This window comes from Mesocricetus auratus, unplaced genomic scaffold (genome assembly GCF_017639785.1).
Source record: "Mesocricetus auratus isolate SY011 unplaced genomic scaffold, BCM_Maur_2.0 Super-Scaffold_100013, whole genome shotgun sequence".
Classification (NCBI taxonomy): Eukaryota; Metazoa; Chordata; class Mammalia; order Rodentia; family Cricetidae; genus Mesocricetus; species Mesocricetus auratus.
In genome coordinates, this window is record NW_024429196.1 from 54,916,640 (window position 1) to 54,943,487 (window position 26,848).

General features: G+C 44.6%; 1 protein-coding gene across 1 annotated transcript; it reads right to left on the reverse strand.

Annotated features, from left to right (window-relative positions):
* Positions 1–2,748: 2,748 nt before the first annotated feature.
* On the reverse strand, positions 2,749–16,291 carry LOC101842215 (serpin B6). The gene is made up of 7 exons (XM_040755783.1): positions 16,181–16,291; positions 13,251–13,425; positions 11,324–11,476; positions 9,660–9,777; positions 7,127–7,269; positions 3,551–3,706; positions 2,749–3,255 (listed from the first exon to the last, which is right to left on the reverse strand). The coding sequence occupies exons 2-7, from the start codon at positions 13,413–13,415 to the stop codon at positions 2,851–2,853; spliced, it is 1,140 nt and encodes a 379-aa protein (XP_040611717.1). The 5' UTR covers positions 13,416–13,425; positions 16,181–16,291; the 3' UTR covers positions 2,749–2,850.
* Between the last annotated feature and the right edge of the window lie 10,557 nt (positions 16,292–26,848).

A 26,848-nucleotide genomic window follows, 5' to 3' on the forward strand; every position in this document is an offset into this window, starting at 1 on the left:
ATAGTTCTGAAAACAGCTTGGTATTGGCACAAAAATAGGCAGGTAGACCAATGGAACCGAATCGAAAGCTCTAATTTTAACCCACACACCTATGAACACTTGATTTTTGACAAAGAAGCTAACACTGTACAATGGAAAAAAAGAAAGCATCTTCAACAAATGGTGCTGGCATAACTGGGTACTGGTATGCAGAAGACTGCAGATAGATCCATGTTTATCGCCTTGTACAAAACTGAAGTCCAAATGGATCAAAGATCTCAACATAAATCCAGCCACACTGAAACTTTTAGAAGAGAAAGTGGGAGATACTCTTCAACGAGTTGGTACAGGAGACCACTTCCTAAACATAACACCAGTGGCACAGGCACTGAGATCAACAATTAACAAATGGGACCTTCTGAAACTAAAAAGCTTCTGTAAGGCAAAGGACGCAGTCAAAAAGACAAAAAGGCAGGCCACAGAATGGGAAAAGATATTCACTAACCCTACATCTGACAGAGGGCTAATCTCCAAAATTTACAAAGAACTCAAGAAACAAGTCTCCAAAACACCAAAGGATCCAATTAAAAGGTGGGGTACAGAGCTAAATAGAGAATTCTCAGTAGAGGAGGCTAAAATGGCTAAGAGACACTTAAGAAAGTGCTCAACATCCTTAGCCATCAGGGAAATGCAAATCAACAACTCTGAGATACCATCTTACTCCTGTCAGAATGGCTAAAATCAAAAACACCGAAGACAATTTATGCTGGAGAGGATGTGGAGAGAGAGGAACACTCCTCCACTGCTGGTGGGAGTGCCAACTCATACAGCCTCTTTGGAAATCAGTATGGAGATTCCTCAGGAAAATGGGAATTAATATACCACTAGACCCAGCAATTCCACTCTTAGGCATATATCCAAATGAGGCAAGTTCATACAACAAGGGCATCTGCTCCACTATGTTCATAGCAGCATTATTTGTAATAGCCAGAACCTGGAAGCAACCTAGATGCCCCTCAACTGAACAGTGGATAGAGAAAATGTGGTACATTTACACAATGGAGTATTACTCAGCAGAAAAAAACAATGGAATCTTGAAATTCGCAGGGAAATGGATAGCACTGGAAGAAACCATCCTGAGTGAGGTAACCCAGTCGCAAAAAGACAAACATGGTATGTACTCACTCATATATGGATTTTAGACATGGATCAGGATAGTGCCAGTCTGTACTTCCACTGATAGAGAGTCTGGGAAACAGGAAAGAACCTAAAAGATAGGCATATATGCATAGTACCCAAGAGAAGAGGATGGAGACAAGATCCCCTGAACGGATGGGGAACATGGCGAGGGGTGGGTGGGGGGGGGAGTGGGACCTGGGAAGAAGAGAGAGGGTGAAGAGGAAGAGAGTTGGTCATGGGGGAACAGGAAGTTGAGGGGATGGGGGTAGAATAGGGAGAAGAGGGAATCATAGGATCGAATACAGATCAGGCACCAGAGCGACCTCGAGTGATCTAAAGGGATAACACCAACTGGCAAGTAAGCAATAGTGGAGGGACCACCTCGAATGCCCATTCCTGATAATGAACTTGATGTCTATAACCATCCGGGAGCCTTCATCCCGTGACTGATGGAAGCAGAGGAAAACACACAATTAATCACTGAACTGAACCCAAGGAACCCAGTGACAGAGAGAGAGGAGTGATGAGCAAATTGGCAAAGAATGAGCTGGCAAAACCAGCATAGACAGCTGATCTGAACAGGGGAGAGCTCTTGGACCCCAGACTGACAGTGGGGAGGCCAGCATGGGACTGATCTGGACCCCCCAAATGTGAGTGTCAGCGAGAAGGCCTGGGCAACCAACCTATGGGGCCCTGAGCTGTGGATCAGTGTCTATCCCTGGTATACAAACAGTCTTCGTGTGCCTATAGCACAAAGAGGGATGCTCTCTCAGCCTGGACTCTTAGGGGAGTGCCTGGACCCTACCCAGAGTAAAATGACAGACTCTAGATATCCCCTATGTGGAAGGATTTGGCAATAGGGTGGGAGGGTGGGGGGGGAGGAGAGTGCAGGAGGAGGGGAGGGAGAGGGAACTGGGATTGACATGTAAAACAAGCTATTTAAAATTAAAATAAAAAATGATAAAAAAAAAGGACTGGTGAATCCCAAGGAGACCAGATTGGTTAAACCTAAAATTGCCTTAGCAAAAACACAAGATGGAGGAACCTCTGCACTATCTTGCCCTGTCCCATTAAGGCACTTTTTAGTTGTAATAGTGACCATGAAAGAGAAAGACACTAGTTGTGATCAGCCATACTCCCCGGGATATGTTACCCATGCCTCTGGCCTCTGGAATCGAGCTTGTAGTGTGCGTCTACCTGCACAGATGTGTGACACAGCCCATGTCCAGAACAGAAACAAAGAGGAGCTTTTCTCACTGAGCTGAGTCCCAGCACATCGTGCCTCTGCTTGCCCCAGTTTGGAACCTGAGTTGCCTACAGAGACTGCATGAGGCTGTCCTCATGGCCCCTTCCCCGAGAGACCTGCACTGCATGTATTCTCTCACTAAAGTTAGATGAGATTTCAATGCAGCTGGGGGAGAAGAGATGAAGACACCACTTCTCGTGTCAGGATACACGGCTGACCGAAAGAAGCCAAAAAGCTGACCAGCAGAGATGAGCTCTGCAGCCAGCAACACCACAAACCCCCAGGAATGCAAACCCAGATCCTAGAAAAAGCTCTCCCCTGAGATAGGTGCACAGTTCTGAAGATAAGGTGCCACAAAGTCCTTTATTTGAAAACTGTCATTGTTCATGAGGTCACTTGGGTCACAGGCAAAGCATGGATAAAGATGATACAGCAGCACCCTTTGCTCAGGGAGAGGAGAACCGGCCACAGAACAGAATCCCATTGGTCTTAACATGCTGGATGAAGAAAAGGAAGGGGTGGTCGGCACAGAAGCGGGGGAGAGAGCACAAAGATGACCCCAGAATGAAAAGGGCAGCTGTGGCAGCCGCAGCCTCTGTGCCCTCCTCATTGACCTCCACAAAGGACTTGTGCACAACCTTGGACAGACACAAGCCTCGCCTGGAAGAAATTCCAGAAAAGTCTGCCCTGTGATCAAAGGCATCAGTCATGCCCAGCTTGTACAGGACGTCTTTCATGTCATAATTCTCCTCCAGTTTAAACCGTGGGAGGAATACCTCCACCTTTTTTTCATTCATCTTGTCCAGCCTCGTCCACTCTGTGAATTTCTCGTAAGTTATCTCCTTTTCCACCTAGAAGAGAGTTGAAGACTTCACAACAAAGTTGTCACACAGAGCACTTGAGATGATTGGGAGGCAATAACTACCAAGGGATGTGTAGGGTAAAATGGCAACTAGGAGGGGCTAGGGTGCAGCTCAGTGGTGAGTGTTTGTCAAGCATGCTCTAGGTCCTGGGTTCTACCCCAACCTCACAAATGAACGGGAGATAAGAACATGATCATGGGAGCCTAGGAAGGCTGCCCCAGAAGAAACTCAAATGCCACTCAGTTTTTCTGTCACAGCTCCATGAAGGTCTCATGATTCTTACCGTTCTCAAGTCAATGTGTTCATCTGGAAGCATGATGACCATGTTCAGCTCATTGCCGACATAGGGAAGCATCAGAATTGTGGTGGATATCTCTTCCACATAGGTCATCTTAAAGGTTGACTCCTTAAACATCATTTGCACAGGTTTCTCCTCATTCTGTAAAGTGTGGATAAATATTAGGCTGAAACAAGTCAAACTGAACAAATTCAAAAGGGGAATATAGCATTGTGCCTGGGAGCATTCTCTTGGTTAGACTTCTAGAACATTCAATTAGCCCCTCAACTTCTGGAACAATTCAGACTTTACATGCCCTTAAAGGCCCATTTTTCAAGACTTGGTCCTCAGAGTGGAGCTTTGGAAGGAGACAAAATCTTTAAGAGGTGGAGCCTAGAGGAAGGTGCTTAGATCATTAAGATACACCCCAGAGACTGGTTATCAGCTGGGCTAAATTCATTATCTCCATATTAGTGGTGGTATCGAAAAGCTGACCGACCCAACCTCCAAACACCTGGGATTTCCTGCACCAAAAATTCTTTTCTCTTGGGGGAACTCATTTAGTCTCATGACTTTGGACAAAATTGCCAAATCACTGTACTATCTTGGGCTTTCCCTGAACTCTGGAATAATGTATTTTGCAGTCAGTTTGACTCCTGCAGTTTGATATAAACAAAGCCCCAACCACAAACATACGTCTGAATTTATTTTCCTTTGCAGATTTGCTCTACATACAATTTTGCTTGTTCTAGTTGACAGTTGTGCTCTCTTTCCCATTGCTAAAAAGCATCCTGTATCCTTTCTCCTACTAACTCCTGTCTGTCTCTCATACCCTCCACTAAATAGTAATACTGGCTCATTCTTTGAAATATAACCATAATCTGACTTGTTTTTTAACCTCCATTTCCATTAGCATACCCCAAGGATCCTGTGATAACCACTGTGTCCCTGACATCAGCACAGCAGTCGTAATTCCCAGCACAATGCAAGTCAGATCACATCATTCTAGCTGAACACTCTTGTGTGGCATGGCTTTAGGAGGAGCAAAACCCTAACTTATCTGGAATCACATTAAGAGCCCATCATGCTTCCTCTTGTATTCACCTCTTACCAGGCTCTCTTCCCTGCTCCACTTTACCAATGGAGTTACTTCTGGATTCATGGTTAACTCCCTTAATGTCCCTTCTAACCCATGAAGTCCTCCTAAGAACCTGGAATATGCCCCTCATGTCCTGGGTCTGCTTGCATACCATCTTCTCAGTGAAGGCTTCCTCTGCAGCATTCTTCTTCAATCACACAACAAACAGAGCATCCTGCTACTTCCTGTGTATGTTGTTAGAGCCCTTACACCAACTCCTGGGTTGTTACCTATGCTTATATCAGTTTTCTCCTCTAGGAAAACTTAGTCTCATGAGGGCAGGCACACAGAGCCAGTTAATTCCTGAGGAACAGTAGGCTCTCAAGCAACATCTGCTGATTACATGAGTAGCAAACCAATGAGTAGCACCACTGAGTGCCAGGCAAGATGAACATATTGCCAGAAAGAAACTATAGTTGTTGCCAATACAATGTCAGCTGGGAAACACATCCTAGTCAGCAATGCTTCTCAGTTTCCAATACCTCTGTGATCTAAGTCTAGAAGCTACAGTGGAATCTATGGAATGCCGTGTGACAGGCACAACCGAAGACCCTTTGCAGTCCCACTCTCTGGTACAGTACACCATTCTGAGTGAATAAAACTTAATTTCTGTAGTCCTGTTCTACAATCAGGGTATCACATCTCTGTGAACTAGCCCTGAGCCAAGAAGTTTGCTGTCCTTCTCCTTATTCATGTCCTTGACCCCAAACCAGCACACTTTATCCATAATTGACCACAATTCATGAACTCTTGCTTGGTTCTGTGGCTCACACACTTACTTTCACAGCAATCACTTGTAAATGAATAAGGGTAAATGTGTAACATACAACCCTGTCTAGAATTTTTGGTATATACAGGGTGTTAACCTCTTCTTTGGACAGTTTCTCCCCACATAACTCCAGGATCCAAAGCCTCTAATCATGCAATATGAAGAGACCCCAATCTTAGCAAGTTAATGATTCACCATCTGTGTCTATAAGTTGCATTCCATTCAGAAATATGGAATTAGAATGAAATCCCAGATCACCTCACTTTCTGTGTCTTTGGAGGCCCTGCCACACGTACACCACAGATTCCACACTCACAGCAGGCAGAGCCCAGTCGTCCTCTACTGATGAGGCAAGAAAACAAGACAATGGCTTCAGAGCCCTGCACTAAGGGAAGCAACATTAACAGTTGCATTTATACAACATCCAGGAGAGGACTCAGAGGGAGAGGCTATTAGCTCCCCATCTCTGTCCTTTCCCTGGACTATAAAGCCAGGGTCTAAGCCATCATGTAACCATGAGGGAATAAGCCCATGTTAAGGAAGGTAGGAGCAGGAAAACAGAGCCAGTTCCCAAGCATCACCCCAGTGTAAGGCAGCTGCAGGCTCCACCCATCTCCCGCCCTCCTAATAGGTGATGAACTTGTATGTGTTCAACTACAGTGATCTGGGGTTTCTGTTGCTCACAGTTGAAGGAAGTCCTAGTGTACATCTTATCAATGGTTAATATCAAAGAGAAAAAAGTACTTTTGTGAGGGGGGAAATGTTATGCAAGAATAAATCTTGAGATAAAAGAAACTGAAAATTCAAATCCAATTTGCAGGGGAGATCTAAGAGTTGGTTAATAATCCATGATACCATTCAATTGATCTGGTATTTTGGCCTAGGAGTGTGTGTGAAAAAAAACCAAAATCAAACTAAACAAGAGACTACATATGGATAAAGCAAATTGATGATAGAAAGATGCTAAGCCATCAATAAATAATATCCTGCATACACACCTTTTGTGTGCTTGTCTATAAGCAAACATCTGAGCTTCTCCCATCAAACCGAGACTGAATTTTACACACTGCTTCAATGTTTACAGAGCACGGACCACACACCAGTGCTCATTAGACAGCTATCTGCCCTCTGCTGCTTTTCCAGCAGGGTGAGAAAGGTTGTTTTCCCACTGTGTTCCTTTGTGGCTACCAGCTGGAGATGTGGCCCTCCTGAAGGAGGGGGAAGACACAGACTTCTAGAAAGACACACTGAAAGGATAGGAATGTGCACCACTGAAGGGAATCACGAGGAGTGGGCTGCGTTCGGGGCCACAAGAGCCTCGCACACCACACCTGGAGTTTAGACTTTCTTATCTCCAAAGTTATGGGCCAGACTGCTCACAGTACACTGCAGAGCTCTGCCTTCAGGTTTGGCCTCAGCAGCTGCCAGTGATACCATGACCAGTGACAGAAGCAGGGCCAGGCCTGAAACCATGTAGACAGCAGCCACCATTGGCAACATTCAAAAGCAAAGGGGAAGAGAAAGGCCTCAAAGCAGAGAAAAGGAATCCTGGTTGATAAGCCACCCAGAGGCATGAGAGGCACGGGCTACATGAAACAGCCTCCTGGTGTTTCAGAAGCCAATGTGAACAGGGGACCCTGCCCAGGAGTCTCCTCTGTTACTGCACTGTGTTTACCTTGGTGACTTTGAAAGGCATCTCCCGGGTGTCCTCTTTGTCAAACTGCTTCTCCCAGTTTCCTTTGAAGTAGACAGCATTCACAAGGACTAGAATCGTGTCTGAATCCACTGTTCCTACAGACAGCAACTCTTTTATTTTATCTGAAAGGAAGAATTAATAAGCCAGTTAACTGGGCCGGGTGTTGGTGGCGCACGCCTTTAATCTCATTACTTGGGAGGCAGAGGCAGGCGGATCTCTGTGAGTTCGAGGACAGCTTGGTCTACAGAGCGAGTTCCAGGACAGCCTCCAAAACAATACAGAGAAACCCTGTCTCAAAAAACCAAAAAAAAAAAAAAAGCCAGTTACTGAAAGATTTGGCTGAAGTAAAAAAAAAAAAAACAGCAAAACTATCTGGGAAGAAAAACTTCACTCATTGAATGAGCATAATAGATGCCAACAGGTGCAGCAAAAGTGATTGGTGCCTACAGCTTAAAGGAGTTCAGCAGGATGTTCTAAGACAGAATGGTTATAAGTTCATATTTTAAAAACATTTGATAGGGGCTGAAGAAATGGCTCAGCAGTTATGAGTCTGATTCTCAGCATCTACACTGGATAGTTCACAAACACCTGTAACTCCAGCTCCAGGTAATCCAACACCCTTTCTGGCCTCAGCAGGCACCTACACACATGTGGCATACATTCTCAGAGACACACATCACATAGATAAATAAAAATTATATATATAGCCAGATGATGGTGGTGCACATATTTAATCACAGCACTAGGGGGCAGAGGCAGGCGGATCTCAGTGAGTTCAAGGCCAACCTGGTCTACAAAGAGAGTTCCAGGACAGCCAGGACTGTTTCACAGAGAAACCCTATCTCAAAAAACAAAATAAATAAATAAATAATATATATATATGAGTATATATATGAAACAAGAGATGTATTTATCCTTGTGGTAACATTACAGAGTCCATGTGTTTTAAAAAATAATCTTATGTTTCCATTTAAAAATTAAAGTAGAAGAGTAGTTATAAAATGTGCCCTGCAAATATGAAGCACAGGCTCCAAACACGGGTTCATGTGGGCGTGGGGCCAGGCACCCGGAATGATGCAGGAAAACTGTGGAACGCCAGACGGCCCCAGACAGGGAGGAGCTGCAGCACCAGCCTTCTCCACTTTGCTTGTGAAAATAATAACAATAACAACAACAATAATAATGATAACCTCAAAGGTGTGGGGGTAGGAAGGGAGGGGAGGCAGAGTAGGGAGAACAGGAAGGAGACTGGGTGGTTCTGGAAGAGATGCATTAAATATTAGGAGAGATCACAGATACACTGCTAAGAGCAGACAAAGGCTAGGCAAGGGTTAGACCCTGACAATAGTATCAAATACTTAGAGGGAAACTTCTTAAACTCTGGGTTGTGACCTGATCCAGACTGAATGTGATGTCAGCGGCAAAACTTGAACAGTTATAGCTTTCCTAACATGTACAGCCAAAACTTCATCCAAATGCCAGTGCACGGTGAACTCACGGTGCTGCTGGCAGTGGCTCACATCTTGCTAAACACACTTCACTGTGGCCTTGGTCCTTCCTTAACATGCATGGGCACTTTGCACCATGAATGCCATTATGTCACACCACAAAAAGCAATCTCAACAGACACTGCACAAAACACCATACTGGAGACCATCATGTTAGGAATGCAGCATTTGGGATCTACATACAAAGTTTCCTGTTCTTCATTGTGAAAAACAGACTCAATATTTTCCTACTTTCATTGTCAGTATGTAAGTATCAAATTAATATATCTTTGGATTGACTGTATCAGATAAACATATCCACCTCATTAGTACACAAGCTTGATTTCATCTTCAACACATAATAAAGGGTTATGTATACAGATGAATTGTTTTAAAATGAATTTAAATAGATTTATTCCTAGTAACTGATCATCTGTACATATACATACACCCTCCAGGTGTTATGAAAATTTCTCAAGCCAAAATGGGATGTAGTGGAAAACTTTAAGAAGCTGTGATTTCGGGCTGAAGAAGTGGACCAATTGTAGAATGATTGCCTAGCCTGTGCCAGGCTCTGGGTACAATCCCTACCATGGCAAGAAGGAGAAGCAGAAACAAAGGAGCCTGATTTAAAAAACAAAAAAGTAATCCCTGCTTATATCTGATGCTTTTTGTGAAGAGACTAACAAGACAGCTAAAAAAGCACATTAGGGCAAGAGATGGCTCCTAAGGTGAGGTGCTTTCCAGCAAGTCTGAAGACCCGAGCAGAATCCCGCCAAACCCACACCACCAAAGGAGAGAAGCACTCCTGCAGGTTGTCCTCTAACCTCCACAAATACGCACGCACTCACACACGCACTCGTGCATACACACACACAAATAAATAGATAAATAAATGTAATTTTTGTAATACACTAAACTGCTTAGTAAGGCCTCAGGGACAGAGGTCCTGCTCAGCATGCTCAGGGTCCTAGATTCAAATCCCAGCTCTGAAAACAATCAGAACAGAAGGACGCTGCCTTCACCTTCTGTCTTCTTGGCTACCCAGGTGTTGATGTGCTGTCGGGACTGCTCTGTATCACCCTTGAAGTCCAGCTCCTCCATCTCTGCTTTGTAGAACTTGAGGCAGGAATCTTTAAAAGACTGAGACATAGCAACGTGATTACACGGTCACTAAAGTGATTAGCACCAACAGCCTCCTTCCTTGATGCACAAAAGGAGAAGAACAAAATGGTGACTTACAGATAAATGTGAGGAAAGAACTTAAAACCCAACTATGGTGGTTAGAATGAGGATAGCCCCTCGTATATTTGAATACCAATTCCTCAGTTGGTGAAAATGGTCAGGGAAAAATTAGGAGTGTGGCCATGTTGGAGGAGGCATGTCACTGGGATCAGGCTTTGAGGTTTAAAAAGACTAGCTCCGGTTCCAGGACAGCCAGGGTTACACAGAGAAACCCTGTCTTGAAAAAGAAACAAACAAACAAGGCTAGCTGCATTCCCAGTGCGCTCTTTTTGACTCCTACTTGAGATTTTGAGAGATGTGCTCTCAGCTGTTCCAGCACCATGCCTGCCTGATTGCTACCATGCTCCCCGCCATGATGGTGATGGACTCTAACCTCCTGAAACCATGAAGCAAATTCTTGCCTTGGTCATGGCGTTTTATCCCATCAATACAAAAGTAACCAATACACTTAGTTTAATCTGAGTCTATGAACAAAGTGAGGTGGTGGACTAAGTACCATAAAAATGTCATGAAGAGCTGGAACCTTGAGGTAGTAGCTGGGGCTCACGGAGGTCCCTGGGGAGGCCCTCAGATGCAGTATTACACCGCTGTCACTCTACTAGACCACAACACTGGTGGAGTGAGGGGTGACCCCACAAGAGCCACGCCGCCTCTGCACTTCACAGGCTGAACCAATAGAACTACAAATGTGCATCTTTCAAAATAGTGCCACCTGTATCCACAGAACTCCAGGGAAGCGGCCATGGAAGCTACAATACTGAGTATTTATTTGCTTTCATGATATGGAATATAAATAGCTATGTGTCCATGGTCACCATCTTAGGCAGCTCAGTCTCAGGGGGTGAGCAGTTCACAAAACCACAGTCCACGCTGGGGTGGGGTTCGGTGGTGCAGCACAGTGGGGGCACCAGCCTGGCATGCACAAGGCCTTAAAGGGAAATGGTCACCAGCACCACAAGACAAACAGAAGTTCAAGTCATTTGTTGATATAGTCTGCAAAATGACAATGACCACCCACATTCTGCTATGTTACAACAGAAAACTCAATGCAGTGTAAATGGGCTGAAACTCCCACTATGTTGGCAGTATATATATGGAATAAATTTATATACTTACATATTACATTTATTACATAGTGTATAAATATATAATTATAGGACAATACAATTACATATATTGCATGCTGTATATGTTATATATTCTTTATCTATATATTATGAAATATTTATTATATATTTGTCTCGATGTTTCTATCAAACAGCTCATGGCTACATACTTAATTCCTTTTGTAGAGAACTACTTTTAACTTTTATTTGAGTATTTATGTGTATGATTTCATTTGGATATGTGTACATATGTTGCAGGTATGCACGAGTGTATAAGTTTATGTGGTATCTAGAAGATAACTTCAGCCTAACATCTCTGAGTACCACAGGATACTTACTGCTAGGATATCAAAAGTCTTTTCCCCAAAGAGCTTATTGGCTGTTCTGAGCAAGTACTGTGTGCCAGTCTTGTTCACTTCACTGAGAAGTGACTGGAAGCCCTGGTGGACATCTCCACCTCCATTGCCGCTGCATTTATCCAAAGAGAGTGCCTGAAATCAAGACAGATTACAACACAACTTCAGCAAACCCAGATATAGGAAATGAGTCAACACTAAACCCCTCCTCCAGATCTTACAGATCTTTGCCACTCAAGAGCACCTAATAAAAGGGGAAAGTACCTCTCTAGGGTCCTCCCCTGTACCCTGTCAGCCCTGGTCTGAGCATAAATGGCCTTTCACAAACCCAGCTCTCCATGGTCACAAACTATACACTGGTTTCAAGCGTGGCTATCAACCAGACCTGGTATGACTCAAATGCAGCCAGTTCTGACCTCAGTTCATGCTGTCTCTTCCATGCCCTGGGGTCTGCACCAGCTCCAGCCCTGTGTGCCCAAGAGAATGGAGGTGAGTGACCCTATTCCAGGCCTGGGCTTTAGAAGGCCTGACAGCTGCCACATTTGTGCTCTTGTTCCCAGCCACCATGGTGGAAGGAAATCCAAGCCATCCTGCCAGAGACCACATGGAAATCCTGGAGTAAGTGTCACCACATAGAGATGTTTGAAAGACAAGCAAGACTGGCTAACAGTGAACCCTGGGTGCCAGACCTTAGATACAATTCTGTAGACCTCCCAAGTCTCTGAAAAGGCTACATGAATGGCATCAAGGGCTCCCAAAGGAAACAGGTAAACTGCCTATCAGTAGTTGCAAAACTTGGAATTAAAGAGAAAGAGTCAGTTTAAACTGAAGTTAAACTTTAGGTCCTAACTCTCTCCAGTAAGGAGGCAGACTAGGGTAGAAAGAAACACATTTATATTGTGAAAATGAAAACATGCTGCAAAGAACTAACCCAGAATGCAAAATTAATGGCCCTAGGTGGTCATGGATTAGGAAAGACTCCCTTCAAACACAAGAGGGGCGGTGAATCAAGATATCCCCAACCTGCATACAGGAGACTGGACTTACACAATTTGCTGTGTCAGAATTGCTACAGTTCAAAGACTACCATGTGTCATTTCCCATGTGCTGAATGTGTTCCCCAAATTGACATATTATCATCTGACAACCAGTTCCTCAGAATATGGCCTTATTTGGAGCTAAGCCTTTATAGGGACAATGAAATTAAAAGGAAGTCATTAGAGTGAGCTAAACTCAATCCAACCTGTGTCCCTATAAGAAAAAGAGACCAAGACATCCAGAGAAGACTAGGATGCCATTTATAATCCATAGAAAACAAAATATCCTACCCCTTGATTTTTAGAATTCAACCTCCAGTACTACAAGAAAATACTCTGTGTTACTTAAGCCATCCAATCTGTGGTATTTGTTACACAGCCCTAGCTGACTAATACATCTGGGGGTGTGCACTGTATTTAACCCTCACTGTCTCCCTACCTTATTCTGGGGCAGCCTGTCTCTGCAGTTCATACACTCTACAGAGAGAAAGCACTGTACCAACAAGAGCCCCAATCATAGATTCTGTCCCTGCTCTGCCAGCCAAGGCTGATCCCATTTGGGAATAACCTTCAAGATCCTAGACCATATCTGGAGGAAAGCTGAGATCCTTTGGGGCCAGACAGTAGACAGTAGAGGTCATGGGAGCCTTGGTGCCATGCCTTTGGTATTTTTGCTCCAAGTTAGCCCTCACATACACAGTCCCCACCAGTGGATTGGGATGCTATAGCTAGGATCCCAGCAGGAGTAGCACATTCTCCCATCAGCTCTCCAGTCACACCCCTATGTCATCTGCAAGAGCAATGTGGAATGTGGAGAATCAGCTCAACTGACAATCTGTGGAATTTTTCTCTTATGAAACGGTGCTGGTTACCTGAATCATCTGGCTTGCAGTGTTGCCCTTTGCCCCCATGAAGACCATGGCCAGGACTGAGGAGATGCTCATGGGTGAGAAAAATACATTTTTTGAGCTGTCTTCACCCAGGATTTTCAAAAGGTTTAAGGCAAAGGTGCCATTTGCTTCCTGAAGAGGATCCATGATAACGAGCCTGGAATGAGGAATTAAAATCAGTATCACACACATACAGGCAGATGTGTAGGCTGCATCTCCACTCTCATTTAAAACGTGATACCCTGGCTTAGTGAGCAAAGGGAAAAGCAGCCTGGAAAGCAAAGGCCGAGTGCAGACAGTGATGAAGCCCTGCTGGGCTAACTCAGGCCAGTGCCTTGTCTTTCTCATGTGCAGAAATCAATACGTGGGGAACCAGAAGGAATCGGCTCAGAGGACAAGAGGCAGGTAAGGACCCACGAGTCAGGAAGTCCACAAAGCAGCAGTGCAGGCTGTCAGCTCTGACATCATCCACACACAGTTGTCAAATTCCTTTTCCCCAGTTAGACAATACAACAGTTCTAAGATTTCCCATCAGCTCCCCTGAGCAGTGGCTGGGAACTCAGAGCATGAGAAGGGGAGGTAACAGGTCACAGGGAATGGAAGGGTGTCCAATTGTTGTAGTCTGAACAGAATACACAGTGTAGCTTTACACTGTTGCTATGGGAAGTTAGACTGAACTGTAAGAAGATTCTTTGGGCCCCGAGGTGGGGGCACATACTTTAATCCCAGCACTTGGGAGGCAGATCTCTGCGTCAAGCCCAGGCTGGCCTCACTATCATCTCTCTGCCTCAGCCTCCTGAGTACTGGGATTGCAAGTGTACAGCATCACACCTGGCTTCTCCCCCAGTGTTTCCTCTTTGCTATTGATTTCTGTCTACTGATTCTATGTGTGCAACCCATGAAAACAGATGTGCAGATGTAGGGAACCACATTAACTTGGTCTATGGAGCCAAGTATGAACCAAATGATGACACAAGCCAGAGTAGATGCAGTTACTGAGGGTCTGAAACACAGGACACTCCTAACATGAACTGGTAACATCAGCCATTCCTGTCACCTCATGTCCCAGCAGGAAAATCTCTGATCACATGACATTAACCCAAAGTTACTCAATACATCAAATATCACAACATAGTTCTAAACCACACCAGAAAAGTACAAACATCCTTAGGATTAGTCCTATCACAAAGTAACTGCCTGCCCACCCCCTACACACACACACACACACACACTCACACACACACACACACACACACACACACACACACACACACACACCTCTCCTAACTTCACCCAGCATGCTTTCACAGCCCAGTGTTCCTGATGATAAGACAAGGACATGACAAAGAAATTGACTAGGCACTTGAGGGTCAGGGCCACCAAAACCATCAGTTCCAGTAATGTTCCTGGTTCCCTGGTATCCAGAAATACCAGAAAGGAACTCAAGTTTCTAATCTCACTTGCCTGGAGGCTACATGTGAGGGTGGGACCAAACTCCAGTCCACATACCAAGTCCTTCTGAACAGCTGTGGAACTAGATCTCTAAGTTTTGATGGAATAAAAAAATGAGTTATATCTATCTCTAACTTTACCACATCTCCTAAATGATTTACTGCTACCTCTTCTGGGGGAGGAATGTCACAGTAGCTGTGGTCAGGGCTCTCTGTAAAAGCCCATGAAGGAAAAACCATTTGCTTCTGACCAAGAGATTAGACTCTGCCTCTGGCCTGGGTGCATTAAGGTTCCAAACTACTCTCAAACAAAGGAGTTAATCACCTGGCTAAGAGGGGATTCACCTAATACACACTAAATATGTGGAAGGAATAATCTCCTTAAGGAGCTGATGCATTTTCCTCCCCAGGAAGCCCAGGCCTGGTACAGCCACTCCCAAGCTGCTGTGGGTCTCTCTTTCTGTTTCTGACCACATAGCTAAAATTGCCTTCCGTGGTTCTGCGAACTTTTACACTTTTTCTCTGAAGCTACCTCCTTTTTGCCATATGACTGCTGACTGAATTCCTAAAACAACCGGCACAGCATTTTCTCAACCTCCCTACTCCCAGAAGCTGTTCTGGGGCTTTTCTTATAAACTCTAATAAAATTGTCTTTGAACTTCCTTCTTTGTCCATTCTTGGGGGATCTAAGAACACATAGAGGACAACACTAATTTTCCCTGAAACAGGTGGCACTCCAGGTAGGGCTTCCTAAAACTTCCAGTTACACTGACGTGGGGAGAATGATAATTTTTGGTACTTTTAATTCACAAAACAATTTTAAAGAAAAAAAGAGGAGTCACAGGCCTGAGACCCAGTGGCAGAGCACTTGCTCAACCTAGGCTCTGGGTCTGTGAACAAGGAGAAAGGGAGAAAAAAAAAGTAAGTCACGGGACAATGTCATCATCTGTCTTCACAGACTGATTTCTTCAAAGAGCTGTGCTCTGAGCCTAACTTTTCAGCCTCACACAGGGCTCGCTCGCAAAGACCACGACACACTCCAGAAAATAAGGTCCAACACCCTTGGCTCCCAGGCTTCTCTCTGGCCCCTACCCTCTGAGATCCCAAAGACTGTGGCATGTGTAAGGAGTCCAGGATCTCACCATCTGGACAAGCCGGATCACAGGTGGCTCCGTGTTCCCGAGCACGGAACCGATGCTACACAAGCCACCCCCGCAATAGGTGTTGAGCCAGCGCACCTGGTATCCCAGAGGGCAGCAGTGCCACCAGCTGGCCTGGAGCACAAGGCAACTCTCCCAGCAGAGTCACTTATTGCTGTGGCAACAATGCAGCTTGGGGAAACCCTAGCCTGGATCCTAGAGCTCTTGTGGCTCTCCACACTTACCCCCCACCCCCGCGTCCCCTATCCCCCCCCCGCATCCCCAGCACCGTGTGCCAAAGCCAGCACACAGCTGAGCCTACCCCGGAATCCAGGTTCAAAGGTGGACCGCAAGCTGAGCAGGGTTCTGGAGGCAGTGGTCATGCCTAGGGCCTCAAATATCTGAGGGGTGGAGAGGTGGGTGGAGTCTGGAGCCTGAGGCACTGGCCCTGGGGGCGGGGGAGGGGGGAGGAAAAGCAGAGACTAGGGTCAGGTGACCCAGCCTAAGGACCCAACCCTTCCATTAGCTCCTGGCATCAAGCCTGACAATTCTGTAGGTGATCTTTCTGGTCCTAGATGCCTTTTTTTACTTACCAAAGGAGCTAGGAAAACAAGGATGAGAACAAACCCAGGCTGGACTCTCTGGATGGTTTCCTGCATTGGATGAGAGTGAGGTCTCCCCAGCCTGTTCACTATGCCTTCATCGAGACTGAATTACAGCCTTAACAACACCAGAGTGTGCCAGCACTTAGGGGACATAAATGGGACAGAACAGAAGAACAGTTTAAAGTCAGAGAGAGACAAAAAGAATTTTACTACTGGGGCTGGAGAGAGCACTTATCTATCATACACAGATAAGTAAATAAGTGAATGAATAAATAAATAAGTGGATGGATAGATAGATAAATAGACAGACAGACAGATAAACACAGGCAGTTGTTCCAAGACCCCACTACTTACTCTTTTGGTCCAAATTAGCAGGGATTTTACCTAAATGAATGTGAAAATTCAGTTTCCCATCTCACGGAGGTCTTGGGGGGAGGGGACAGTGGCCTGGTGGGTAGAAGGCCAGCCTGGCTTAAGGGTCAGGTCAACTCTGCCTTTTTTGCATCATCCTAAATGAAGGATTCCCAGCAGTGACCATACTGACATTTGGTTGAAGTGTCTTGGTTATGCAAGCTACCCTGACCTCATAGGATTTGGCAATCTTCCTCTTAGGAATCCACATGTGACCCCCCACTCCACTGATAATGAGAACCCAGGCTACTGACCCAGGGTTTGGGATCACAGAGGGATGGAGCCAGAGAGAGGTCTGGGAGTCAGTGCCAAGTGTGTTGGATCTGTTTTTCCGGAGCCTCTTCTAAAATGTGTCTGGGTCTATGTGAGTTGTATGTGTGTGGGGGTGGGGGTTCTGAAAAGTTAGACTCAATTTTCCAGAAAGCCAACCCCTCTACCTAGCAAATGCCAGTAGAAAATCAGACCACCAGCCTAGCTGTGAGTTTTTACTTTTAAAGGACTGAAGCATAAGGAATGCTCTGAGTATCTCACTCCCATTAGCTTCTTGGATCCTTGCCTAACAATCCTAACAATGTTTCTGACTTACTCTTCCAGCATATCCTTTGGGAAAACACACTCTGTTTGTATATATACTAGAACTCTATATACACCTCTAATTTCCACAGTTGCTACCAAGGAGTAGCATTTTGTTGTCTGTCAATAGTCTTGTAAGTTGGATTTAAAACACACACACACACACACACACACACACACACGCGCGCGCGCACGCGCATACATGCACACACGCACACACTTTTTGAGATCCTTCTAGTATCCCTTTGTGTACGTATGGTTCGGCTCCTTTGATTTTAGGTTTTTAAACAATTCTGTTATCTGTACCTAGTCCAGCATCCAACAGTGTCAACTCACAGTTATCTAGAGGAGTGCATACATTTCCATTCAGTAGAAACTAACAAAAGCCCCATGGCTAATCCTGTGGTTGATAACCCAAGAGTAGCAAGAATGTAGTGTGCATATTGTGTATTAAAGGCAGAGTAGCCACCAGTCCAGATTGCTGGGGTTTTTTTTGTTTTGTTTTGTTTTGTTTTTCGAGACAGGGTTTCTCTGTATTGTTTTGGAGGCTATAGGTCCAGCCTGGCCTCGAACTCACTGCCTCTGCCTCCGAGTCCTGGGATTAAAGGCATGTGCCACCACCGCCCGGCCAAATTGCTGGGTTTCTATAAGGAGGATTGCCACATGAAAAGATAAATACACAGACTTTAAGATCACCATTTTCCTCCCTGACAAAGTTGTCTTTCCTTGGCTCAACTTGCCCTAGTTTCTGTTTCCCACTACAAAATGTTGACGCAGTGGTCCCTAATGGCAATGATCCTTAGTAACACTGTCTTTACTGTATTTTCATCAACCAGACTTTTAGGGCCAAAGCCCTGTCTTTACTCTTTCCAAAGGTCTAGGCTCAACCACGAGGCCCAATATACCAACTACAAAGGTAAGTAATGGAGAAAAGCTGAGAAGAGACAATCAGCACATGTGGAAATAGGAATGGGGAAAAAAGGATCCAGGGGGCCCTAAGTTCATCTTTAAATAGGGAAGGTTTGTGGCAGGGAGGTGAAGTACTGGTCAAGGTAAGGTCTGGTTAACCGTAGTCTAAGTTATGGTTCTTCAGTATGATCCAAAGAGCTCTCACTATGGGAGGGGACAAGCAGGTCCATGGCAGGTGAGTATCCTCATCTGGAGACTGGTGTGTGCTTCAAGGCTCTGCTGTTGCAAAAGTCCAGAGTGACTCTAGGCTGGACAATCACTGGAGACCCTTACACACCTTTGTGGGTTCTGCATAGGACAGTGTGCCTTCAGCCTCGAAGGAAGGTAAGTTGGGGACCCAGGTTTCTAGATAGACACCTCTTGGATGATTAATGTCCCTTGTTGAATATCTAAACAGGCAAACCAAATTAAAGAAGACATGTGGCATGGGCTTCCTTCCAGCCGTTAGTTATTTAGTGGGCCACACAGGTATCCTGGCTCTCCAGCAAAAGCAGTTTCTAAGTGTCAGTTACCATTTAACTAATGCCATTGAGAAAGTTTTCCTTTTAAGGTGTTTGTGATAGTTTCAATGTAATTGGCCCCCCATAATCCCAGAGTCTCATAACGAGTGGCACTATTAGGAGGTGTGGCTTTGTTGGAATAGGTATGGTCTTGTAGGAGGAAGTGTGACACAGTGGGGGTGGACTTTGAGGCTTCATACACTCAGGATGCTGTCCAGTGTGTCAGTCGACTTCCTGTTGCCTGCAAAATGTAGCAATCTCAGCTCCTGTACGGTGTCTCCCTGCACAGTACCATGCTCCCTATCATGATGATAATGGACTGAACCTTTAAAACTGGAAAAGAGCCACCCCAACTAAATGTTTTCTTTATAAGGTTTGTCATGGCATGGTGTCTCTTCACAGAAATAAAACCCCTAACTAAAAGTGTTATTCATGGCCTTGCTAACAGTTGTCAGATTTTCTGTCAAACCTTGCATTTTTACCATTCTGCTGGGTGAGAGATGCTCTCTCAGTGTCCTTCTGGTTAGCACGTGTTTCTGTGTTATTCTTGTACATCTTGATCACATTTTCACCTCCTTATATTTTTTTTAAGATTACATTGCTTCTGGGAATAAGCTAGAGCCTTGTGCATGCTAAGACAGTGCTCTGCCCACTGTCTGCTCTCTGTCTCCAATCCCAACATTTTCTTTATTGTGAATTCAGATACTCAAAAGCCATTTTGTCTTTCCTGATGTCTACCTGTTCCTGACATCTGTTCAATTTTTGAAAATTATTTGTTTTCCTTCTTGGAGATTTATGTTGTTAGTTTGTTTTAGACAGATACTCACAAAGCTACCTTCAAACTGTAGTTGGATTACAGGTAAGTTAAGTGCCACAGTACCCAGCTGCTGCTTGGTTCTTGAGAGCATGTTTGGAGGTTCTAGCAGGGGAGCACAGCTACTTGTATACCCTTGACCGAAGACCGGTCCTCCTCTATTCGGGGAAGGTCGTCCTCTTTGACCGAGCACACAGCTTCAGGAGGAACACACATGGAGCGGTGAGGGAGGAAGGGGACACCCGCCTAGCCAGCCAGATCAGCCAATTCAACCCTGGCGATCAATGGGGTGACAGGTGTCACAGCCAGATCGCCCTCACATCCTGCTGCTTAGTTCTTAAGGCCTCTTTAATTACAACCATAAGTCCTTCATGAATATTTTCACCCAACTTGTTATCAGTATCTAAGCTTGCTTCTGGAGACATGGACATCAAATTGTTTATTTCATGTATTCTAGGTTTTGAGAAGTGATTAGAAAGTCCTTTACCCTGTTCTTTTCTGGTTTATTTCTGGTTTCATTTCTTATATTTGAATTTCTGGCTCACTTAGAGGTTTGTTTTTTATTTGGTTTTTCTGGTGTGCAAAGAAAATGGAAGTTATTTTTCCTTATTCCCAAATTGGCTTCCAGGAAATTTAGCTGTTTAATATAAATATTGTTTTTCCACTAATGACTTCACAAATCAAGTACCAAACAACTGTGTTAACATGGCCCCGTTCCTAGATTTCACTTTTGGTCTTACTGGACATACTCTCATGATATGGTATCTTGGAAGGCTACTCCCCTTCATTGATCTTCTAGAAGAGCAGTCAATGCTCTTAACCTCTGAGCCATCTCTCCATCCCCAAGTGTATCAGCTTTTAGGAAAGTAACATCTGTACCTTGATTCAAGTAGATTTTCCATTTCTTTTTGAAAGAAAGTTGTATTTTTATGATACCTGTGAAGGGTTGATCCCAGAGAGTCAGTCATAATTGGAAAGCACTGAGTGACATCCTGGAAGATATAAATAAATGCCAGTTCACCCTAGATGGGATGCAGTAGACCAGAGAAAGGATCCCATACAAATCTAGCTATGAACCAACGAGTTTACTGGGGCTTCCAACAGGAGCAATGGTGAGAAGACACTTGAAGGAGTACAGGGACTCAAGTGCACATGTGTCACCACAAAGTTCCACTCCAGCGTGGATGATTGCTGACTCCTGTAAACCTACAACTGAAGACTCACCAGCCTTCCAACTCTAAAACACCTCATCAACCTTCCACCCCCAACACACACACACACACACACACACACACACACACACACACACACACACTCGACTACACAGATGGGGTACATACAATTACCAGTAGTTGGTAGAAGTGTGGGAGCAAGAGAAATTGGCAACCAAAATCTCAGGGAAGTGTTTGGCGACCCTCCCAGCCTCATTACTATTACCGTTACCATAGTTCTATCTGATTACATCATTGTCAAGTCTATGGGCCAAGGTGTTCTGAAGGTCACCAAAGCAACTCTGCTTCATGATGTCCAGTGGTCATGTCACATCAGAGGAAATGCCTCCTCTATGGCTTAAAGATGGGTTCTTACTAGGTAAATTCCCTTAAGGAAATGTTTCCAGATTCTGTGGGTTAGCAATGCAGAGGCTCAGAATCCTCCCAGAAAGGTTTCTCAACAGGAGGCTGCTTAATGCACAAGTGTCCATTTGATGGTGTGTATTCTACTGGGCCTGTGATGGGAGACACGGTGACAGTTGAAAGGAGCCAGTTTTTAATAGGAAGTGATAGAGCTGCAAAATGGTGAACTGCTCCAATGAGTGAGTAATGCGCTGTTAATGTGACCAAGGCCTGGGGCTCGGTTGTCTGCTCAGCCCGCATTGGATGCCACTAGAGATGCTTTTAAGGCCTTTCTCCCATCTCATTGGGTAATTCCTGGGGGACAGGAGTGAGTAGGTGCTGGAAATCTTCCCCACACCTCACATCCTGCCAGTAATTGGACCCAGAACTGCTGTATGCTAATCCCACTGGTCTCCCTCTGCCACCCAGCTCCCTGTGCTAGTGATTTTTTTTTTTTTACAAAGTCTGGAAACCAGTCTCTAGAGCCTGAAGAAGAATAGAGGTTACTGTTTGCCATCTACCATGGGGCTTCTGTACTTTCTCTTCTTTCCCCTCTTCTCTTCCGCATATAATAAATAACTAACTGTGCTTACCTCTGGTAGAGAGTCTCAGCCCTGTGGACCCTGGATGGTGCAGAAAGAGGAAGAACAATGGAGCAGCAGGCATCAGTGACTTGTCATTGGGGCTTTCCAGAGCCTGAGGCTCCACCTACAGCAAGTGTCCTGACAGTTGTCCTAGAAACATGTAAGTAGCATCAGTGCAAGTAAGGGATGGATAAATGATGGCAATGTCCCACTGAGGGGATGGAGAAGAGCAGAAGACAAGGGAAGGTATCCAGTGTGTTTGCAGATGAGCACACACAGGCTTTGCTCCATCATATTCAGTGACTCGCTGGTGTCTAATATTTAGAAAATTCACTCAAAGAATAAGAACGTCAGGATAAAGGCCAATTGCAGGAAAGGTCTTTTTTTTCTGTCATAGCTTAATTGGTATCTGTGGTTGTGGCTACTCAGTTGCCTCTTATTTGGTAATACATGCCATTTTGTTTTGCAAACTGTCATGTACAGGGACAGGAACAGCTTCCCCTTCACAGCATGATGCACCATTAAAGCAAACAAAGCCTTACTCTGGGGACTACACACGTGTCTGAAATTCCAGTCCCGCATAGCAATGGTACACAAAGAGATAGATGGTGTCCAGGCAACAATAGGACATCCAAGAGGAGTCCCAGTGAGGGTCCAGTATCAAGGGCGTTGCAGAAGCCAGAAGCCTTGAACCAGACCAATGACTCATTGCAATGACCACTTACAAGTAAAGTGGACTAAAGGGTATACTGTGTGACTCTCTGTGTCATACTACAGCTTCCATTATGAGATAATTTTCATTTTTTTGTTTTGTTTGGAGTTTTGGTTGTTTGGTTTTAGTTTTGGGAGGAGGTTGCAAGGGCAGAGAGCAGAAGTGAGGGGACAGAGAGATAGGTGGGATTGGGGTGCATGATGGGAAATCCACAAAGAAGCAATAAAAAGCTGGAGAGAGAAACAGAGACAGAGAGAGATAGAGAGAGACAGAGAGGTGTCTTGAATAGAGAGAAAGGGCATTGGAGAGGTACAGCATGAGAACCTGACTCATCCCGGCACACATAAAAAGCTAGGCATGACAATGAGCATGCCTGTAGCCCCTGTACTGTCTGGAGTAGAGGCAGGGGGATGACAGCTCACTGGCTGTCAGAAGAGCAGGACAACCCATGTTCTTCTCTGGCTTCTATACACACACACCACAGGCTGTACACACATGTGTATACATTACATACACAATACCACACTCACACAAATAGAGAAAAGGGATAGAAACAGAAAGAGAGAGATTTACCATGAATATTGTTCGTGAGTAGCAAATACACCTCACTTAACTGATGTATTTCAGGTTTTTTCAACTAAGTATGTTTTCCTGTATTGTATTTTGAGTGTGGTGTCTTGCTAGGTATCCAACTAAAGTTCTTGTACATGCTAAGCTTGCATTCTGTCACTTTAGCTCTATCCCCAGCATGTGCTGTGATCTAGTTATGAAGGCAAACTGTGTTTAAAGTGTTACATACCACAGACTGACACAAACACATACAAAATGAACACTGCTGTCCTTGTGCAGTGTTCTGAACACAACCAAGAAAAGCAACCAGGAAGTCATTTACATGCATGTGATCCCTCCTTCTACCTCAGAAAAGGAGGCAATCTTCCTCTCAACAGTTGTGCATGCTTTGCCCTGCATATTTTATAACATTAGGTAACACTCCTGTTCTCTGTGTGAAATGTTAAGAGTTCCAGGGACTGGCTGACTGATGGAATGTGAACAGCACTTATAGCTGGAGGTCAGTGATGGAGGTGGGTCTGTACTGAATGAGAAATACTTTCTGGAAACCAGAGCACAGTGAGAGGAACCAAGGAAGGCTCAGTGTCTAGTTAACTGGAGACTCAGAGGAGGAGAGACCTACTGATAGACTAGGTGCCCATGATTGTCAATTGCTTGGTTAACCCATTTTGATTAAATGTGTAATTGCCACATAACTATAGTACAAAACCAAGACTGTTCCAGAGGTAGACACCAGAGAATGAAAGGTTTTATTTAGCACTAGGCCAATGTGTTGAAAGGAGAATAGCTGTCTAGAAACCATTTATATAATATCTCTTGTAGGAATGTTGCCTTGGGCTCAGGCTGGTGGTCTAGGATAGTTCATTAGTATTGAGAAATGAACAGTTCTGAAATGTGTTGCCAAGTGTCTAATCTCAGGCCTTAGGGCCCTAGGTCATGAGAGGCCTGAGAATTTAAGGTGTGACTACTTACATTTTTGTTTGAAGGTCTGTATGTCCAGCTGCTGTCAAAGAGTGTTGTGTCTATTTTATACAACTACCTTTAAATTTTCCCTAATCTACATAATGTACATAAAGAAAGATTCAGTCAAAAAGACATGGAGAGTATAGACAGAAAAAAGTCATGTTCTTAAACTGTAAAGAAGGAAGAAAACCTAAAATGGTGACCCATGATGTAATCTCAGCATGTATGAGCATGAAGCAGAAGAATTTCCGTGATCTTGGAGGTCAGTCTTGTCTATGTAATGAGTTCTAGATGCTTCTTGTCAGCCTGAGATAGAATGGAATGTATAACCTAAACACACACACACACACACACACACACACATACACACATACACTTTTCCCTTTTGAATTCCAAGTTTGGTTTCACACCAAGTGCAAGAGAAAGGAAAGGGTTACATGAGTCACTGGGGGTCACCCTTCTGAGGCTCTCCCCTGGGTGTCACCGGGATTCCTAAAACAGATTGCAGCTAGAACCTGAGGTTAGCTCTTTCTCATCCTGTCCAAAGGCACCAGTGATCTTGCTCTGAGCCAAACTGCTTTGAGCACAGTGACATTGTCCTGAGGCTCTAACGCCTCAGTGAACATCCATCCTAGAATAGCATGGGCAATGTGATATGCAGGTCATGGTTGTAGCAGTTATCTAGGTTACTTTCAAGGACTTGAATACCACTTTTATTTCCTTCTTTTTTCCATCTAACTCCTCCATACTTGCATTGAGCATAAAGCCTTATGCATGCCAGGCAAAGTACTGTATCTCTGAACTGTACCCTCAATGCTTCTTACTTTCATTTTTAGTTTCATATTGGGTCTCACTAAGATGCCCAGGCTGACCTGCAGATCTGTGTAGGTCTCAACTTTGGTTATTCTTGCCTCCTGAGTCCCTGGGATTACTGGCCTGAATCACCACCCCATTGTTGCTGAAAACACTGACACTAAACTTGAGATTATGCAGGGATCCGATGGGTGACCTTTTAGCCTTGGAGAGCTAAAAACTCTGCCATGAATGAACCATGCTAGCATAGCCATTTCCTGAACATTATTTCATGAAGAGTCTTGAAGACTACTCTACAGTTGCTTTTCCTTTGACTTAAGCCAGTACACCTCTTTATCCCCCAAACCAGGACATTTTGAACTGGGGCCCACCTGTCCATGCTCAGCTCTTTAGAAATCAACTTGCACTGCGAACTTTTTCTCCATGACCAGTTTCCTGGATGCCCTGGTTCCCTAACATGTTTCTGTGTCTCTCTGTTTCCACAGCAAAAGAAGTTCACCTTCTTATCCACCCAAGGATCAATGAGTGACCTGTTTCACAATGCAAATGAGGAGGCACCTAAGCAGGTATCCACCTTGTCAAGACAGAGAGCTGCTGGTAATCTGGCCCTGAGATCCCAGATCATTGCTAAAAAAGGCTATGCAGTCTGCATGAAGATCCATGACAGTGCCCCAAGAGACACCTAGATAAAGTATCCACAGGGTCTTCATGAGGGGCCTATGAATGAAGCTCTTAAGATTAAATATACAGCCGGGCATTGGTGGCCTTTAATCCCAGCACTCAGGAGGCAGAGGCAGGCTGATCTCTGTGAGTTCGAGACCAATCTGGTCTACAGAGTGAGTTCAAGGACAACCTCCAAAACAATATAAAGAGACCCTGTTTCAGAAAAAAAAGAGATTAAACATACAATATGTATAAATAAAACAGAAAAGGTGGCAGTACACCTTTGATAAATGACACTTGGGAGCTATGAGGCTAATTTCAGCCTGTCTCTGATGGTACCCGGGAATACTGCGACCTGCCAGGCTCTACCACCATAGCTCCAGTACTTGTTCTTGGAGACAGGGCTTATAATAAGAGCTTATGCTGCAGCCAGGTGGTCTTGGAGAGCTAAAATATACCCCCAAGGTAAGGTCAAATTTCACAGTCATCTTTAAAGAATCCCCTTGAAGACATATTTGGACTCCACAAAAAAAGGAGTTAAATTCTAAAGTTTACCCTGGTATTCTAGAAAGAAAGTGGGGATAATGTGAAGCATATATGTCACTGTTCATCTTGGTGAGGGTGTCAGAGAACTTAAATGAAGTTGCAATACTTCCCTTATCAGTGTCTGTCTTAGGCTTTTTTTCTTTGGCTATCATTAAGTACTTCAGACCACATATTTTATAAAGAGATGTATTTAACTTATGATTCTAGAGGCTGAGAGGCCCAAGGTTGAGAGACTGCATCTTAATGAGAGTCTTTTCATTGGTAGAGATTATCTGTAGCATCCTATTGAGGTGCAGGTCTTGACAGTCTGTTTGCTGAGCTCAAGGAGAAAGTGACTGGGTAGAACAGGACTCTATTTTCTGGTTATCACTGCAGCATGCCTCAGACTTCCTCTCCAAACAGACACACCGGAGGGGGCATTCCAACTAGAAATGTGGAAGTGTGTGTGTGCCCCAGGAAAGCTATAACTTATTCATGTATCATTAAGTACAAGGCAATTCAGCCTAGACACCAGAGTGTTCTGTATTCATGATGTCATGCCAGTGGGTTTACAGACTCCTGAGCATGTGCCTCATCCTCAGAGTTAAGATAGGAAAGCTTGCTTCACAGCTTTGTTGAAGGGTGGCAGGAATGAGACCCCAGCAGGGGAACCAA

Coding starts and splice junctions, on each gene's coding strand:
- LOC101842215 (XM_040755783.1), bottom strand. CDS start 13,415: ATGGATCCTCTTCAGGAAGCAAATGGCACCTTTGCCTTAAACCTTTTG. Junction 3,707..7,126: donor TGCCTTTCAAAGTCACCAAG/GTAAACACAGTG, acceptor CACACTTTACAG/AATGAGGAGAAACCTGTGCA. Junction 3,256..3,550: donor AACACATTGACTTGAGAACG/GTAAGAATCATG, acceptor ACTCTCTTCTAG/GTGGAAAAGGAGATAACTTA.